The sequence below is a fragment of the Psammomys obesus genome, unplaced genomic scaffold, assembly GCF_907164565.1.
Source record: "Psammomys obesus unplaced genomic scaffold, mPsaObe1.curated_primary_1811, whole genome shotgun sequence".
Lineage (NCBI taxonomy): Eukaryota > Metazoa > Chordata > Mammalia > Rodentia > Muridae > Psammomys > Psammomys obesus.
In genome coordinates this window covers 25,665,813-25,682,743 of record NW_026596046.1, presented here as the reverse complement: position 1 = coordinate 25,682,743, position 16,931 = coordinate 25,665,813, and the positions used below count along the sequence as shown (strand labels likewise).

General features: G+C 43.7%; 1 protein-coding gene across 1 annotated transcript in view; it reads left to right on the top strand.

The window, feature by feature from the left end:
- The first annotated feature begins 3,040 nt into the window (after positions 1-3,040).
- Positions 3,041-16,931, top strand: part of Ccdc83 (coiled-coil domain containing 83) — a 38,401-nt gene continuing 24,510 nt past the window's right edge. Inside the window, exons 1-4 of the mRNA XM_055623638.1 lie at positions 3,041-3,138; positions 8,850-8,934; positions 11,463-11,625; positions 15,115-15,282. Of these exons, the coding sequence (XP_055479613.1) occupies positions 3,041-3,138; positions 8,850-8,934; positions 11,463-11,625; positions 15,115-15,282 (514 nt within the window). The remainder of the gene's footprint in view (positions 3,139-8,849; positions 8,935-11,462; positions 11,626-15,114; positions 15,283-16,931) is intronic.

Genomic DNA, 16,931 nt, shown 5'->3' with positions numbered 1-16,931 from the left:
GAAATAAAGGGGGGGCACCATATTAACAAATCTTTTTAGATGGATGTGTACCTCGTTAGAAAACTCTCAAATGTAAAGAAAACATCCCTGGCCTTCTGGGTGCAGGAGCAGCCAGTCTGTAAAGAAAAGCATGCTTCCATTTCAGTTTTCCACTGCACATATCTAGATGACCCATTTGGCTCTATGGAGACCGCCAATTAGGTTACCCAAATCATTGGTGAAGTCGCCCCACAGTGAGCCCTGTGGCCTGATGTCTATCGCAAGCAGACCCCTTCAGCTGCACAGTTACCTTCAACTTAAAGATAATGTCTGTAACCGAAGCGAGAGAAAGCGGAAGAGACATATGGCTTATGAAGCTTCATACATGTGAGACACAAGGCAAACATTTTACATATCCCTTTCTCTAAGCTCACCATCGCCCTTAGAATAAGGTTGCTATCATTCTCAACTGTTTGAGAGATGAGGAATCTAAAGTGCAAAAAGGTTAACTTTCTGAAGATCACGCAAAAAGCTGGTGACGAGGTCTAGCATTAAAACACATGTCTGCCTGATTGTTCTACCTAAGTATTTCTTTGACAAGAACGTGTCTGTTGTAGGAAGAGAAAGAGCACTGCCCAAGAATTATCATGTGCTTACTATAAAGGGCGTCTAACCACCTAAACAATTCACAAGGTGTTTTCCACCATACCAAACTACAGATACACTGGTAACAGGTTGGCCCTTGATCTTAGCAGAGCAGTGGAATAAGAATCATTTAGGGAGGCCTGGAGAAATAGCTCAGGGGTTAAGAGTACTGGCTGTTCTTCTGAAGGTCCTGAGTTCAAGTCCCAGTAGACCACAGGGTGGCTCACAACCATTAATGAGATCTGGTGCCCTCTTCTGGTGTGTAGGCATACACGCAGGCAGAATGCTATATAAAAAATAACTTTCTAAAAAAAAACTAAGTGTGGTTTCCTTTTTCATTTCTTTCTTTTTAAGATTTATTTTATTATGTATATGTTGTGGGTTATTAATATTTATTATTGATATATCTTTTAGTTAAGCAGCAGTTATTCCTAATTCAGCAGTATACCCAAATCACCACACAGAGACTGGGACTTATTTAATTAACCTAGAGCACAATTCTGGCAATAGTTCCTCCATCTTAAACCTCCAAGCCCACATAGTTTCCTGCCATTCAGGTTTCACCCATCATACTTGCTTTTAATTATATCTTATGTCCAGTTCATCTCTCCACGTGGTTCCAAGACCTCTCTGTGGATTCTCTGCTCCTCCATTCTTTGCTTCCTCCTCTTCCCTCCCCCTCCCCCTCCCCACCAGTATGTCCCACCCTATTCTCTCCATTGCACAACATTGTGGCTGATTGTTTTAACTGACAACACAGAGAACAAATGGTAGCATGTTTACACAAACTTGAGACAGGTGGTGCTTAGAATAAGTATCACAATGCTCTGTCTGGATTGAAACCAGATAGGGGATAGAGAAATCAGCATTTGAATGAACAAGGATAAATTGTATACATTTCCACAAGAACAATATACCAGTGGGTATACAATGTTCTGTCTGGATGTACACCTGGTGCCAGGAGAGGGCGCCTGATCGCATTATAGATGGGTGCGAGCCACTATGTAGTTGCTGGGAATTGAACTCGGGAACTCGGGAAGAACAAGCAGCGCTCTTAACCTCTGGGCCATCTCTAAAGTCCAATAAATAACTCTTAAAAAAATCCTCAAGGGAAAGCTAGTCTCTGAAAAGTATATTTTGGTATGTAAGTCAAACCTGTAACGTATTCCTGTTTTATACAAATAGGAGTGGGCCTTTTCTTAAAAAAAAAAAAAAAGATTTCTTTATTATGTACAGTATTCTGCTTACATGAGCTCTAATAATAGATGGTCATGAGCCACCATGTGGTTGCTGGGAATTGAACTCAGGACCTCTGGGAAAGCAACCAGTGATCCTAACTTCTGAGCCATCTCTCCAGCCCAGGAATGGGCCTTGATTTTCCTTTTTTAAAAAATTATAGACAATTTAATTATTTTATATAAAGGCAATTTATAGCTTGTGAAAAGTTCATGAGGCAGTATCCTTAAAGTTAGTTGCATTTGTAAATCTCTTAGGTGTTTACAAAATACTTCAAAGTGGGCTTTTATTTGCAATTTCTGTAACAACAACCCTGGCCAAATGCAAGTCTTTCAGGCCCTTGCAACTTGGTTCTTGAAAAAGAAAACCTTTTTTAAAATATAACTTCTGTTCTTTGCATCCAACACATACAATGCATTTCTAACCTATTTCACTCACAACTTCTCTGGGGTCCGCCTCTGCCCTCCCTCTTTCACCCCCCAACTTCAATGTCATTTTTTTTTCTTCTTCTTATAACCTACTAAGTTCAATCTGTGCGGCCCATACACCTGAGTGTAGAGCCCATCCACTGGCACAGGAGACCCCTCCTCCTCCAGTAGCCATCAGCCGACACTATCTCCTTAGCGGGGGCGAGGGGGTCATGAGCACCTCCGCCATCCGTGCTAGAATGTCGAGTGGCTTGGTCTTTGTAGGCAGCCACGCTGCTGTCTCCCGCACTGGACCTGTCGCGTCAGTCCTCCCTGATCCCTGGCTCTTCCGCTCTTTCCGCCCCTCTTTGGGATTTTTTTTAAACAGACATTGAGTTGCTGCTCCACACAGCGCACATTGCCAGACACTGTGGAGAAATAAATAGCTGAAGACACTTAGGCCTTTGGCCACTGAGAAGAGTGATGGGCAATTGGTATAGATGGATAACCTCAGTGTGAGTGTCTCACAAAGTTCCAGAGGGACTGGGGCACACGCAGGGCTGAGCACAGAATGCACCAGACCAAAGAATCCAGCTGCTTGATTGTGCTCCAGCCCTGTGGACGATGCTACATCTGGGGAGGAACAGCAGGCAGGATAGAAGAGGCAGTCTTAAGTCCCAGAGTCAGCACAGGGAGAGGCGTAAGATGGAGCTGACCCACCTTCCCTGTGTCTGCTTGCTCTTCAGGTCTAGTCTTAGTGGCCAACCAGAACCATGGACAGCGCTGAGAAAGGCGGTAAAAAGTTTATGCCAGATGGAATACCAAGAGAAGGAAAGCAGCTGCCTCCCTTCGAGGCTTATCTCGACTACCAGTAAGTCTGCAGTCTGGATCTAAAAGCTGCCCCTTGCAGATACACTGTTAAGATTTAAGTAGCTGCACGTGGGAGCGGCGGAGCTCAGCACTGCCAAGAAAATGATCAGAGACCTCATACCCTTGTGCCCCGTGCACAGGCTAAGCAGTGTATGGGAAACAGCACTCCTTGATGTGGTTTTGGCTCCCTCCATTGTCTCGTGTCCCTTTCTATTAGACAGCAGCTTGCTGGCTCACCTACCTCTTGAAATACATTGTGGAATAGTTATGTAGTTGAGAATGGGAGGGGGCGTTTCCCTCTATTTGCCTTTCTGTTCTTTTTTGCATTTGTAAGATATTCCAGCTTGTATTGTTCATAAATGACTACATATCAAACCCAAGCAATTTAGAGGTATGTGCATATGCGTGTGCATGCCTGTGTGTGTGTGTGTGTGTGTGTGTGTGTGTGTGTGTGTGTGTGTCTGCGCATGCAAAATCTAGATGACAACACTGTCTACCTTGGTTTTTTGGGTTTTTTGGGTTTTTGGTTTCAGTTGGGGTTTTTCTTGTTTTTGTGGGGGTTTTGTTTGTTTGGTTTTGGTTTCTGAGGCAATCTTTGACCTTGAACTCTTGACAATATTCCCCCCTCTGTCTTTTAAGTTCTGAAATTATGGACTTGTACCACAACTCCTGACTTAAAATTGTTTTAAATAATGAGAACATTTCATAATGCTTCACTTCTAAAAGGTGGAGATGTCTTATTTCAACAAATAGCCTCTTGAGAACTTGTAAATGTCAAATTTTGGCACCGGGTAGGTGTCCTAATGTGTCACTTGCAGAGAATTTGTGAAGAAGTATTAGTAAATTTCCAAATAAGAATGAAATAATTCATGTTTTCATTCAACAAATATTTGCACATTTGTCACGTACAAGACAAGTGTTGGGCCCAGAACACAGCAGTAAACAGAAACACATGGCCCCTGCTGTGGTGAAACACGGGAGACAGCCAAGCAGAAGAGGAGGAAAGGACTTGACCTAGTCAGAGCGTTTGGAGACGCTAGGGTGAGGAAGGCATGTGAGTCAGTCTCTGGAAGAAGGCTATTATGGAAAGACACCACGCTGTGAAAAAGCACATCATAGTTGAGAAAGCGACAGACATCAGAATGAAGGACAGAGGACAGACGCGGGTGGCTTACGAACCAGAGCAAGCAGAGCACTGGGACAAGGGGAAGGAAACCATTTAGTGGAAGGTTGGAAGGTTGGAGGCGGGACCCTGTGATGCTATTGACTATGTCTGTAATAAGAAAATTTTCCTTTTAACAGTCAGGGAAAGTCCCTCCCCTCCTATAGAAACTCTTACTTGTGTTCGAATCTCGTTAGAAGGCAGGGAGAAAAACAGTCAGAATCCTAGTAAAGAGACAGCCACGGGGAGAGCAATTACTTGAGGTCCCCATAAGTGCTGGCCAGGCACCATCCTCATGTGTAAAAGCGTGATTGCAATCCTTCCCTCATAAGCATGTAGACAAGCCAGGCTCTGCGAACACAGCCTGGTCTCTCACTGTTCCAGGGTTTGTGATGACATTCAGCTACAGCCGTCTTTTCTTGGGGCTGACGGAGACCAGTCTTTTTTCCTCTTTCACAGAGACTTACAAGGAGGCAAACGCTCCAAGTTTCTCAAGAGCTGGTGATTGACATAAAATGATTATTCCCATGCCTGTGCGCACTGTCATTTGTTAAAAATGAACTTAATAATCCCGTGGACTACAACGGCCAAAGGTTTGCTGGCCTGTGCTCTGCTGGAGACCGTTCACTTACTCTGGGTGTCCCCTGTAACAGAACTTTTGTCACATGGCACGTAGCCACATGCCTTCTCTCATCAGCTAAGGAAGGATTGTCCTGGCAACATTTTCTATTCCTCATTCTGACCCATGCTGTAATAAAGCAGTAATCACACAGTAGATAGTGATTCCTGGTTTCTGAGCAGCTGAATTATAAAAAAAAAAAATTATCCAAGGAAAATGAGACTATTGAGGTTTTCTGGTTGTGAGTACAGAAAGGAGTCTTAATACCTATGTTAAACCTATGTAGCTATCATCTCTCAGTAACGATTCCTATTTTCTCCTTTATACCTAGCTTTCCTACATTGAGTATAGATTAGCTAGAGAAATGGGTGTGTATACGGTTATAAATTTAAGAAACAGAAAATACAAATAAAGATGCTGAAAGCAAAGATTGTTTGGATGGGTAGTTTATGGGTTTGTCTTTATATGGAGCAGGTAGTTTAAACACTGAGAGCTGAGATGAAGGAAAACACCAGAAGGTGATTTCCGCTTGGGTCTCCCTCCACAAACCCAGAACACTGGGTTTTCTAGGTCTGTTTCTGCGGTGCCCAGTATGGCTGGTACATAGTGTAAACTCGGGGTTTATTTCTCAAGTAATAATCACTGCTGAGTCCTAGCTGAGTGTAAATTCACACTTGCGGAGTTAGAGCTAAGATACTGCTTTAGTTAGTGATGTAGGAACTAAAAATCTAAAGCATTCAGCCAAGTGCTCGGATGCCCACCATGAATTAAGTGCTTTCTTGCCTACTGGTGAGTGCTCACTCCCAGCAGCTGCTACCGTAGCCCTACTGTGTGACGGGGCAGTTCCACGGAAACAAGCACTCCGGTGCAAAAAAACAAGGCCACGAGCCTCCCTGAAACATTACTGTTTGAAGAGCTGATACTGGAGATGCCGTAAAGCGATTGTTTCTAGGGATTTTTGTTTGTTTGTTTTCTCCTTCACACTTTTTCCTTGGCTTTCTACAATGAAATTAGCTGGATAGAGGTTTGGGTATGATTGTGAGGTTTTTTGGTTTTTTTAATATATATATATAGAAAAGTATAGAATAGTTTGAAATTCAAGTTTACCTTCTGAGTCATTAGATTAATTAGCTGATGTATTTACTTAGTTCCAAACTGTTTATTTCTACACACTAATTTTTAAATACATCTTGGATAAAATGTACAATAAAGATACTTGAATTTTAAAAAGTTATCTTTTTAGGGCTGGAAAGATGGCTCTGGGGTTAAGAATACTTGCTGTTCTTCCAAAGAACCTAGGTTCAATTCACAGTGCCCATATGGTAGCTCCCAACCATCTGTAACTCCAGCTCCAGGGAATCTGACCTCCCCTCTGGCCTCCCCGGGCACCAGGTTCACATGCCTGCAGGCAAAACATCCATACACACAAAACACCCGTACACATAATATAAAAATGTAAATAATTTTGTAAAGTTTATCATTGTCCTCAAATATCCACTGCTATTTCATGGAGGAGAGAATCTGTATATCAGTGACATTTTAAAGGTATGAAGGAAAGCAGTGAGCGAGCACATAATACCACTTTGCTTTGTGATAGCGCTGGACCTTTAAGATGGCTGCAGGAGCCAGGCATGGTGATGCATGCCTTTAGGCTCAGCACTATGGAGGCCGAGGCAGCAGCCTACAACCAAAACTACACAGAGAAGCCCTGGCTTGAAAAAAATAATCGCTGACTGTAATATGTATAGGTGTATTTTCCCATGCTTTAGCCCTCTGCATGACACAGAAGATACTGAGGCATTCGTGGGGGACAGATAAGAGGAGGAGGTATTAGGAAACAATGAAGACAAGTCCGCATAACAGCCAAGAGTGGGGAGTTGTGAAGTTAAACTTCAAAGCTTTCCAGGTCAGGAAACCCAGATGTCCAAAATTAAACCTGCAATTGCCGTTACTTCCACAAGGGGGCGGCAAAAGCCAGAACTGTTCTGAATTCTCCAAGAACTGTTGATGGTAGATAGGTCATCCTGAACATGGCTCCCTGCAGGATGAGCATGAGGCCAAACCCTCGGCCATTTGCTCCTAAGTGCTCAGAGGTTAGAGGTTTTATACATCTTTTTCAGATGTGTAAAAATACAAGATGAACAGTTAAATTGGAATTTCAGGTGAACAGAGAACATTTTTAGTGTATGTACATCTTCAGCAGGACCTGGTTTGGGGTGGATGTGGGCTCAGGTTTGCTCTCTGAGTGTTCAGTCATCATCAGGGAAGGTTCTTGTCTGTGGCCAGGGAGTCACTCTTTCTAAGTCCATCAAGTCCTCAGTCTGAACAATCGGAGACAACATGCTTGAGCTGTGAAGAGCTCTATATTACAGAAATTATGGGAGTAGCCTCCACCGTTCAAATACCTTACAGTATTTTCATTTTATTCATAAAAATGGGAGCTTGAGGTCTGGAGGGACAGCTCAGTGGCAGACCACTTGTGTAATATGAAGGAGGCCCTGGGTTCAGGTGCTGCTAACAACACACACACGCACACACACGCTCCCGCACACACAGATGTCCATCAGGCATCTTGCCACTCCTGATCTTTTTATAGAAAAATAAGCCAAGGCCAAAAGCAGTTACGGGTACTATGCAGTCAGCGGAATGCAGGACTGAATCAGCGGTCTTGGTGTTCAAATGGACTTCTTTTTGAGTAGGGCCAGGGTGTGATTTGCTAACTTTATTCCACATTTTCTCATCTTAAGGGAGGAAGGAGCCTTTTTTTTTTCTCTCTTCTGACTACTCAAGCTCATAAATATAATGAGGTTTTAGAGAGAGTGTTAATAGTATCAGATCCAACAAGAGTTTATGAGCCCTCTGAGTGCGTCCTTCCTGAGTGACTTCCTATTTTATGCCACATAGTAACACATAGCACTGGGTGAGGGTTTATCTAACAGATTGAAATTTTAGGTCCTGAGCTTCGATTTGCCTGCAACCCAGGAGGCAAGAAATCGTAAAAAGCAAGATTTAAAACTGCATATACTATTTCTATAACATACTTTGAGCTCAGGCTTATAGAGTTCCAAGATTTACTCCCTTTTCAGAAACATGGAATGCACAAGCACCTCAAAACAGCTCTCAATTACCCTGCACCTGAGCCTTCCTTTTTCTGTTTTTCCCCTGAACAGGTGGTCAACAAATACTCATTATATGTTAAGGAAATGTCTTCTTGACAGGGAGGAGAACACGCGCCAATGAGCGTGACCTGGTGGGCACGGGCAGGTTGCCTTAGCAACCCGGATACACTTGCTCTCAGACAGTCTTGGTGTTCCTTTGGGTTTTGGTCTGAATGCTTTTAGAATTCTGATGCATCTCTGGCTGAGAATATCTAAAAGCATGTTTTCTCTGTGCTCTCTCCTAGGTTTTCTTTAAGATGGATTATAGAGAATTAAAACATAAATCACACATATAATATAAACATAATTTTTAAGCCTGAAACACTCAGTATTATTTTTAATGAGTTATATATAGCTATATATAATAATTATATCTATAATGAATGGCGTATAGAGAATTAAAACATAAATTGCATCTGTGAAATAAAAACGGGATTTTTTTTTTTAAGTTTGAAATATTCTCCCAGTATATTTTAATGAATTAAATAGGTCAAAAACACTAGCTCTTCTTTGTTCCCAGCACTTGGGAGCCAGGAGTATGAGCTCTTTGAGTTCAAGGCCAACCTGGTCTAGACAGTTCCAGGCCACTCAGGGCTGCATAGTGAGAGCCCATCTCAAAAACGAACAAATAAAAGCCCCGCAAAATTTCATAGAGGAGCTGTTTATCCCGAAATCAACTTTTGGAGGTATTCGATAATTTCGTCTAAAATTCACATGTAGCCTCCTTCGTCTTCCCTGAGGTAACTAACCCGCCCGTCTCTGTTTCTCCTCAGGCGCGACTTAAAGGAGAATGCAGTGGAGCGGGCCATGGTTCAGATCAGGAAGCTGAAGGAAAAGAACCAGAAGTTCCAAGAAAGGGTGAGCGCGAGGTGGGCGGTAGGCAGGCTCGGAGCATGCCGAGTGCGTTGACGATGGAATGGTGATGGAGCAGGGCTTACAAACTGATCGGGCTTCTTCACACTCGCGGGGCGAGCGGGCGCTACAGTCTCCACGGTACTGAGAGTCGGCGGAAGTCAGATGAGTCGTGTTCCTTAGACCAGGAGGATGGATATCCTAAAAACCCTGGCTGCCTTCTGACTTCCTGTTTAACCAAACTGTGAAACGCTGCTTGTCCCTTTTCCATCTCTGAATCTTTGTTTCAGCTTTTCCAGGAGTGTGCATGCTTACGTGCAGACAGAGCAGTATAACCTCAGTCTTTAGTAAGACAACTAAAGATTACTTTGTGAAAGTCAGCTCGAGGGCCACCAGCTCGGTACAGTAACGAGCTACCTGCTACCAAGCTTGGCAACCTGAGTTTGATCTGCAGAGCCCACGCCGTGAAAGGAGAGACCACCTCTCTCCAACGGTCCTCTGATCTCCACATGTGGAGGTCTGTGGTATGCGTTCTTGCACAGACATACACATAGGGCAATTAAGATGTTTAAAAATAAGATTTTTTTTACTATCAAGGCGATGCTGGCTGTGCCCATCACAACAGAAATAATATTTGTGAACAATAAATGATAATGAACCCAAGTTCTGCCCTGAGGCTTCACATCCATAAAGAAAGAATAAGAAAGCCTTCCTTCACTGATTTCCTTTTTGTACTCTGGAAACTTCCAGAGTTATTTGGCCTTTTGGTTTATTTCCTTCACCTCCAACAAACCCTAAAAGGATCTCACTGGGCAGCCCAGCCTGGACTTAGAATTATGCTTCTCTGGCCCCAGGCTCTTGGATGCTGGGTTACACGTATGCGCCACACCCGGCTTAACTTTTATTTTTAAATGCTGGATCTTTACATTTTAATGACCTCTGGAGTCAGAGTGCTGAGTTTGCATCCTGACTGTTCAGTTTTCTAGTTCAGCTTTCTGGCATCGGCCTCAGTTTTCCTCTTGTAAAATGGGAGCTCCTGTCCATTCCCTGCTGATTTGTAGGACTTGACAAGCTCCTGGTGATATGCCTATGACTCTGAGCTTGTGACAATGATCAGTACTTGTAATAAGGATTAAAAACAGGCACAGGTAGACAGTCAGGAGGACAAGAAGCCTTATCACTGTATTTGAGGTCCCACGCAGTGTGACCCGAAGCATGAAAGGAGGAGCTGCCTTCAAAGGGGCTGCCACATAGGGGCCACTGGCCAGGACTCACAGGCCTAGACCAGGCGTGGCTAAGGGAGGCACAGCAGGTCAGGACTGACACAGCATTTCCCTGCCTTCTCTTCCCTCGTGCTGGGATTACCGGGGTTCACTGCCACACCTTTGGTCTTTGTTTTTGGTGCCCCATATTCCTTTTACTTTTCTTCTTCCATTGCTGTCTTTTGTGCTACACATTTTCTTACGTACGCCTTTAACTATTACTTCTTTTATTACATTTTAGTGATTTTTCTTAGTGATTTTCTTGAGGGTTCTAATTAACATTCTAATTTATAGTAATCTAACTAAGATTAACTTAATAATTAACTTAACTAATAACTTAATTGAGATACCAACACAGTCTCAATAACATGCAAAAATGTTGCTCTTTGCCCTTCCTCCTCATTTTATAAACTGTGACTGTTTGGTAGTGAAATTTGGTAATGAATGTATTTATTGATCTACATAGTTGTTTTTCAATAAAATAATTACAAAAAAATCTAGTACATAAGGTTTAAATTTACCTACTCTATTACTTATTCTATTGCTGCTCTTTTTTTCTCATTAATTCAAGTCATTTTTGGGGACCACTGACTTCATTGTGAAAAATTCACATTGGTAATTACTAAAGGGCAGGTTGCTGTGTGATTCATTCTCTCCATTTTTATTCCTTCATACGCACAGTAAGACAACAATGACAAGAATAAACCTGAGAGGCTTGGATCAGACACCCACAAAGATAACTTAATTTTTATTTCAAGTATAAAGTTTGGAATGGTGGGTAACCATCATCTGAACAGAGGATTATGAATCATATAATTTGCGATGAAAGCAAAGAATAATGGTGATTCCACAAAAAGCAGGAATTTTTTTCTGTTTTGTTAATAGATATCATTCTAGTACCCAGCACACGGGAGCCTCACGTATAGCTGATGACTAAGTTAAGGAGACTTAGACTAAAGCAGGGTTGGTGGGAGGGTCAAAACATTAGCTCTGAGATTTGGTTAAGACGTTCATAAAGCCTATGGGAGGGTGATGAGCTTGTAAATTGGTAACGCCTACTTTAAAAATAGAACATTGTTCTGCTGGCTATTGCAGTGATATAGCTCCCTCTGACTCTTACATGTTCTGTAAGCTCCTGGAGGTAGGACAGTTTACCGCATCTCACTGAGCGCTTCTTTCTCACTCTACAAGCCTCACTGCGTGCCTGGGTTCTGGGTAAACAGTGTGAATAGCTGAGCAGACGTTTGTAACCACTGTTGGTTCCTGCGGCAGAACAAACGCTTGAAGGAGGAACAGAAGTGGCACATAAAGAACCTGCTGAAAGAACTGAGCGAGGAGCAGGCAGAAAGAATACCAGCCGTGACGAGAGAGGATGTGGAAGAGGCAATGAAGGAAAAGTGGAAGTTTGAAAGAGACCACGAGGCCAACTTGAGAAGTGAGTGAGGAACTTGGGAAACTGTAACAAATACTGTATTGTTTGTGAGTTAATGCCTTTGTCTTCCAATGTGTTCAAAATGTTGTGACTGTGTTTCAGATTAGATGATATCTACCACAGCCACAGTCTACACAGGTAGAAAAGCAGGAGCGGGAGTCAGTGACGGGAGCAGAGGCACAGGAGCCAAGTGAGGAGGAGGAGGAATAGGGCCATGAACCTCCACTGCCCCTGAGCCCTGATGATGTCCTGTTAAACACTCTGAACTCTTCCGAGGGCAGTGTTCTTTTTTGTAAGGTTCTGTTGTGGAAGGGCTCCACTGACCTTTGCTTTAGATTTGGGCATGATAAAGTAAATAAAATCATGAACGCCCCTCCCCCAATCTAATGGATCTAACCCCCCTTGTTGGATTGGAGAAAGAGAGGTTAGAATTGGGAAAGGGGAATTGGGAAAACGATTATAGGGACAGCTTACTCTTACCACAGGGAACACGTGAGCCTCCCGGTAACTCAGACTTGTGCAGTTGTGCTATGTGCGTTTTTTATTTATGTTCCTTCATCCTACAGTTCTAACATTTCCAAAGACACCTTGTTTTACAAGGTCCCTTGGGTTGGGAATGACATCACAAAGGAAGCCCAAGTGCTCTGGCTAAATTACTTTTTGGCCATGGCTCCTGTTGAGGTGCCCCTGTTAGCAGGCTGGGCCTGAATACAAGGATGCTGTGCTATCTTAGGGTTTTTGTTGCTGTGATAAAACATGATGACCAAAAGCAGCTTGGGGAGGAAAATGTTTATCTTAGCTTATACCTCTTAGATCACAGTCTACATTCGAAGGAACTCAGAGCAGGAACTAGAACAGAAGCCATGGAGAAGCACTTTTCACTGACTTTCCCCTCATGGCTTACTCCTCCTGCCTTCTCATACCACTCAGGACCACTGGTGACATTAGCCACAGTAGGCTGGGCCTTTCCACATCAACCAACAATCAAGAAAAAGCACCAGGGCTTTCCCAGGTCAATCTGGTGGGAGCATCTCCTCAACTGAGGTTGTGCTTCCAACATGACTCTAGGCTGTGTCAAGTTGACACAAAAAACAGGCATGATACATACTGAACAGGCATGGAGTCAGATGACCTAATGGAGGGTAGGTCAGGACTTGTGAAACTTCCAAAGAAGAAGAAATTCCACAGAGACTGAGGAAGAGAGGGAAAGTGAGACAGTAGCTGCACAGGGAAGAGCTGCTAAGATGGTTACCTGCAGTCAGGCAGTCCCTTGTAACTAGTTTTGGGTCAGAACAGACTCTAGCTCGGGGGCGGGTGGGGGCTTCTTAGAACTGGAGTCTCTCAGGTCCTGCCCAGGCTGAATCTTTTTTATAAGCTCCAGGGGATTTCTGGTGCATGGAAAGATCTGAAATGTACTGCCAGAGACTTGGCCTCCCAGCTTTTAGCTAGAACACATCCAAGTGGATAAAAACCCAACTGGAGCTGAGTATCTTTCATAGTAGCAAACCACAGAAAGGGCAAAACACCGCCTGACTGTATCCAGGACTTCTTGTCTATCAGCTCTCAGATTCTCCTTTAAACTCTGTATATGTATGCATTTATTATTAGAAAGAAAGTCAAAGCCAGCAGGTATGTCTCTTTCTCTTTCTTTCCCCTCTCTCTCTCTCTCTCTCTCTCTCTCTCTCTCTTTCTCTCTCTCTCTAAAGCTTCAATGACATCTATCAATCCTCCCCTCAAGGGCTCAAACATAGCAGTCCGACAAATGAGGGGACAGTTGCCTATCTGGTGTTCATAACTGTTTAAGCCTCATTTAGGGGACTGTGTGGTCGTATATCTTTGGGTGGCTAGGCAAACCATGCCGAGGGTCCTTTAGATCTCTGGGTTGAAGGCTATTCCTTCAGTAAAAATTTACCAAGCCAACCAGCTAATTTCAGCGTCTAAGAAGGCTGGATTTACAGGGATGATTTGTATAGTGTCGCCTTCAAGGGACTTTCAAACCAGGTAGTGTGAGGGCTAAACCAGGCTATTGTGAGCGTCACTGTACTCAGCTCTGAGCCCTGCTTTATGTTTAAAGACATTCAGCAATATTATTCTTGGGCTTATGAACTGAATAAAACATCACGCTCAGCAATTGCACCAGGGCAGGTGAAAAATGACGTGTTTGAAATAGCTTGATATTTGTGCATCTTTAATCAGAGAACTCATCTTTCACTGGCAGAGTCTCACAAGGTGGGAGAATAAGGACGTGCTTCTGACTGTCGGAATGCTATCATTTCCCAAAGAAAAGTCAAAAACTGAACATTTGACGGCTGAATCAAGCAATTGGCTAATAAAAATGATTGGCAACGTTAAGCATGGCGGCATGTCCGTAATCCCAGCACTTATAAGGGGGAACAGGGAGAATCAGAAGTTCAAGGTCATCCTCTGCAAAGGACTTGAAAAGGAACATAGGTTGAAATCATGTTTGCTCAGAGGTTTAATGACTAGAAAAAAGCCACTCTACGTAAGAAATTGTAGCAGGGTGGAGAGCTGGCTCGGCAGTTAAGAGCACTGCCCGTTTTTGCAGAGGACTCAGATTTAGCTCCCAGCACCTACACGGTGGCTTACAACCATCCATAATTGCGGTCCCAGAGGATCGGATGCCGTTTCTGGCTTCTTCGACTACCAGGTATACATGTTGAAGTGGTCTGAATAGGTATGGCCCCCATGGATTCATGTCTGAGTGCTTGGCCATAGGGAGTGGCGTTATTAGGAGGTGTGGCCTTACTGGAGTAGGTGTGGCCTTGTTGGAGGAAGTGTGGTGGTGGGCTTTGGGGTCTTCTACGCTTAAGCTCCGCCCAGTGTAGAATTCCAGTCTCCTCCTGGCTGCCTGTGGAAGGCAGTCCCCTTCTGCTGCCCATGGATCAGGATGCGGAACTCTTGGCTCCTCCAACACCATGTCTGCCTGCACACAGCCATGCTTCCCACCAGGATGCTAATGGGCTACACCTCTGAAACTGTGAGCCAGTCACAGTTAAATGTTTACCCTTCTAAGAGTCGCCTTATTGGTTACCATGTCTCTTCACAGCAATAAAACCCTAACTATGACACATCCCATGCACATACATGCAGGCAAAATACCCATACACATAAAATTAAAATAAATTCGTTTTTACAAAGATTTCATAAGATAGAGAAAATTGGGCAAATAGGGACCCTTATGAAACAATGATAGATTTAAGTTTGTGGGTTCCTAGATAAATGTATATAATCTTTCAAGTACATAGTTCAAACCCATGTATCAACTTTAGGGTTGAAAGTTTAATTGTACTTAAGATTTATGAGGGATCTCTAATCATTTTTACAGTTTAACCTTCCCAAAATTGCATATATAGTATGTATGCGTTAATTGCATTTTAGCAGCAGACCTTAACTTTGTGAAAACAAGACTGTGCTACGGAATGGCTCCGAGGATGTCGGAAGTGACCATGGGCCTTGTTTTTCTTCCTACAGCAATGCGCACACAAATAAATAACACTGAGAAGCGATTTCTTGAAAAGCTCAGTGAAAAGGAATACTGGGAAGAGTACAAGAATGTAGGGAGTGCACAGCATGCTGAGCTCATCGTTTCCTTACAGAGCGACATCGACAAGGTTAAAGAAAACGCAGAGAAAATGTCAGGTCGGTTGAAACAGTTCAAGTTCAATAAAATGAAAAGCCAGGGCACCCTTCAAATTATTTCTTATCAAAACAGGACAATCAGCTGTGAGCACACAGAAACCAGAGTCTGTGCTTGAGGTGGGGGTGGTGGGGGTGGTGGGGGTGAGGGGGGGGCGGCATTGAGGACCAAGGGCCAAAGGAAAATTTGTTATCAGTTGGAATGGACAGTGCGTTCCCTGCCTCAAAGGACTACAGATGCAGTACCATAGCAAACGGGGGAGGCAGTCTCCTGAGGAACCTATACAGACACTCCCATGACAGGAGAGTCAGCCTTGAGTCCTCATGAGATCAGGGATTGGACAAGAGACACGATCAGCCAAACGAGTAAGAGACAAAGCACAGACACACACACACACACACACCCCCAGACACTGGATGAGAGAACCGAAGCAGAGCCAAAAACAACGAGAAGGGAAAATGCTGCCCACGAGTGTCAGCCTGCGCGGTTTGGGGTTAACTTCTCTGAAGTGAGCACCTTAGACTGGACACCTAAACAGCCAAGGATCTTGAAGCACAAACTCCCCATCTCCCAGGTGCCTACTTGTAGTGGCTTAGACTTCTCCAAGATTTCTACCCCTGCTTTCCTGGGTTGCCTTCAACACATGAATGCTTAGTAAGTGTCAGAGCTACAGAAAGTACTAACTGAATCACAAAGGGCGGCCATGAGATTTTCACAATAGCCTTGGTGCTGTGCACTCCACTGTGGTTTTTTAAGAAAAATCAACCATAGCATGCCACATGGAATTTAGAAAGTAAAACGTTAATGTCACTTTTTCAGTATTAACACAGCGGTGGAGCTAGATGAGAATTTATTGTTATCCACTTTGGGTAATTTACAGCAAAGGATTAACCTGTTATCCAATTCCAGGTTTTATGATCTTTTTCCGATGCTAAGAATGAAAAAGTGATTACAGCTGAAGTTCTGACCCACAGCAGCTTTTAGGTGATTGTGTTATACAAATAATTGATTGATTGATTGATTGGGTATACAAATAATTAGCATTAACTTTTCGGGCCAGGGCCTGAATCAAAGAAATTCCATCAGCTGGACTGGAAGGGTTGAACAGTCATGATACTCCTGATGAAGTGAGGAAAGGACAGGCCGTGGATGGGCATCAGCTGTCTAGAGTGCCACAGGCCCAGTTCCTCCCTTTCCAGACGGCAAGCTAGACGAGTTCCCCGGAGCAGCTTAACTCTCTCCCGTATGCCTAACGCAATCCTATTTAAGTCCATCAGAGGCTGTTTCCTGACCCTGTCCTCCGGGGTGAGCGGTCCTCTCTTACTGCTTCCTTTCCCCTCTCTACCCGACGAACTCTTGGCGGCCACAACCCAGGTGCCGAAGCCCCTGACAACTGCCCACCAATGGCTGGCAGTTTGCCACATTCAGTGTTCTCCAAAATGTTTGGTTTTTTTTTTTTTTTTTCAAAATGTATTGTGCTCAGGGAAACAGTAATAACTAAGGTCCTTTTACTTTCCGCTGTCTCCACCTAGCAGGGGAAAGTGCTGTACAAAGGCCAGGTGCAGAAGAGGGCCGAGTGGCCTGCTGAGAGCCCTGGTCCCCTAGCATCCTTACTTTGGCTGTTGTAGAACTAGATTCACCATTTCTGTCC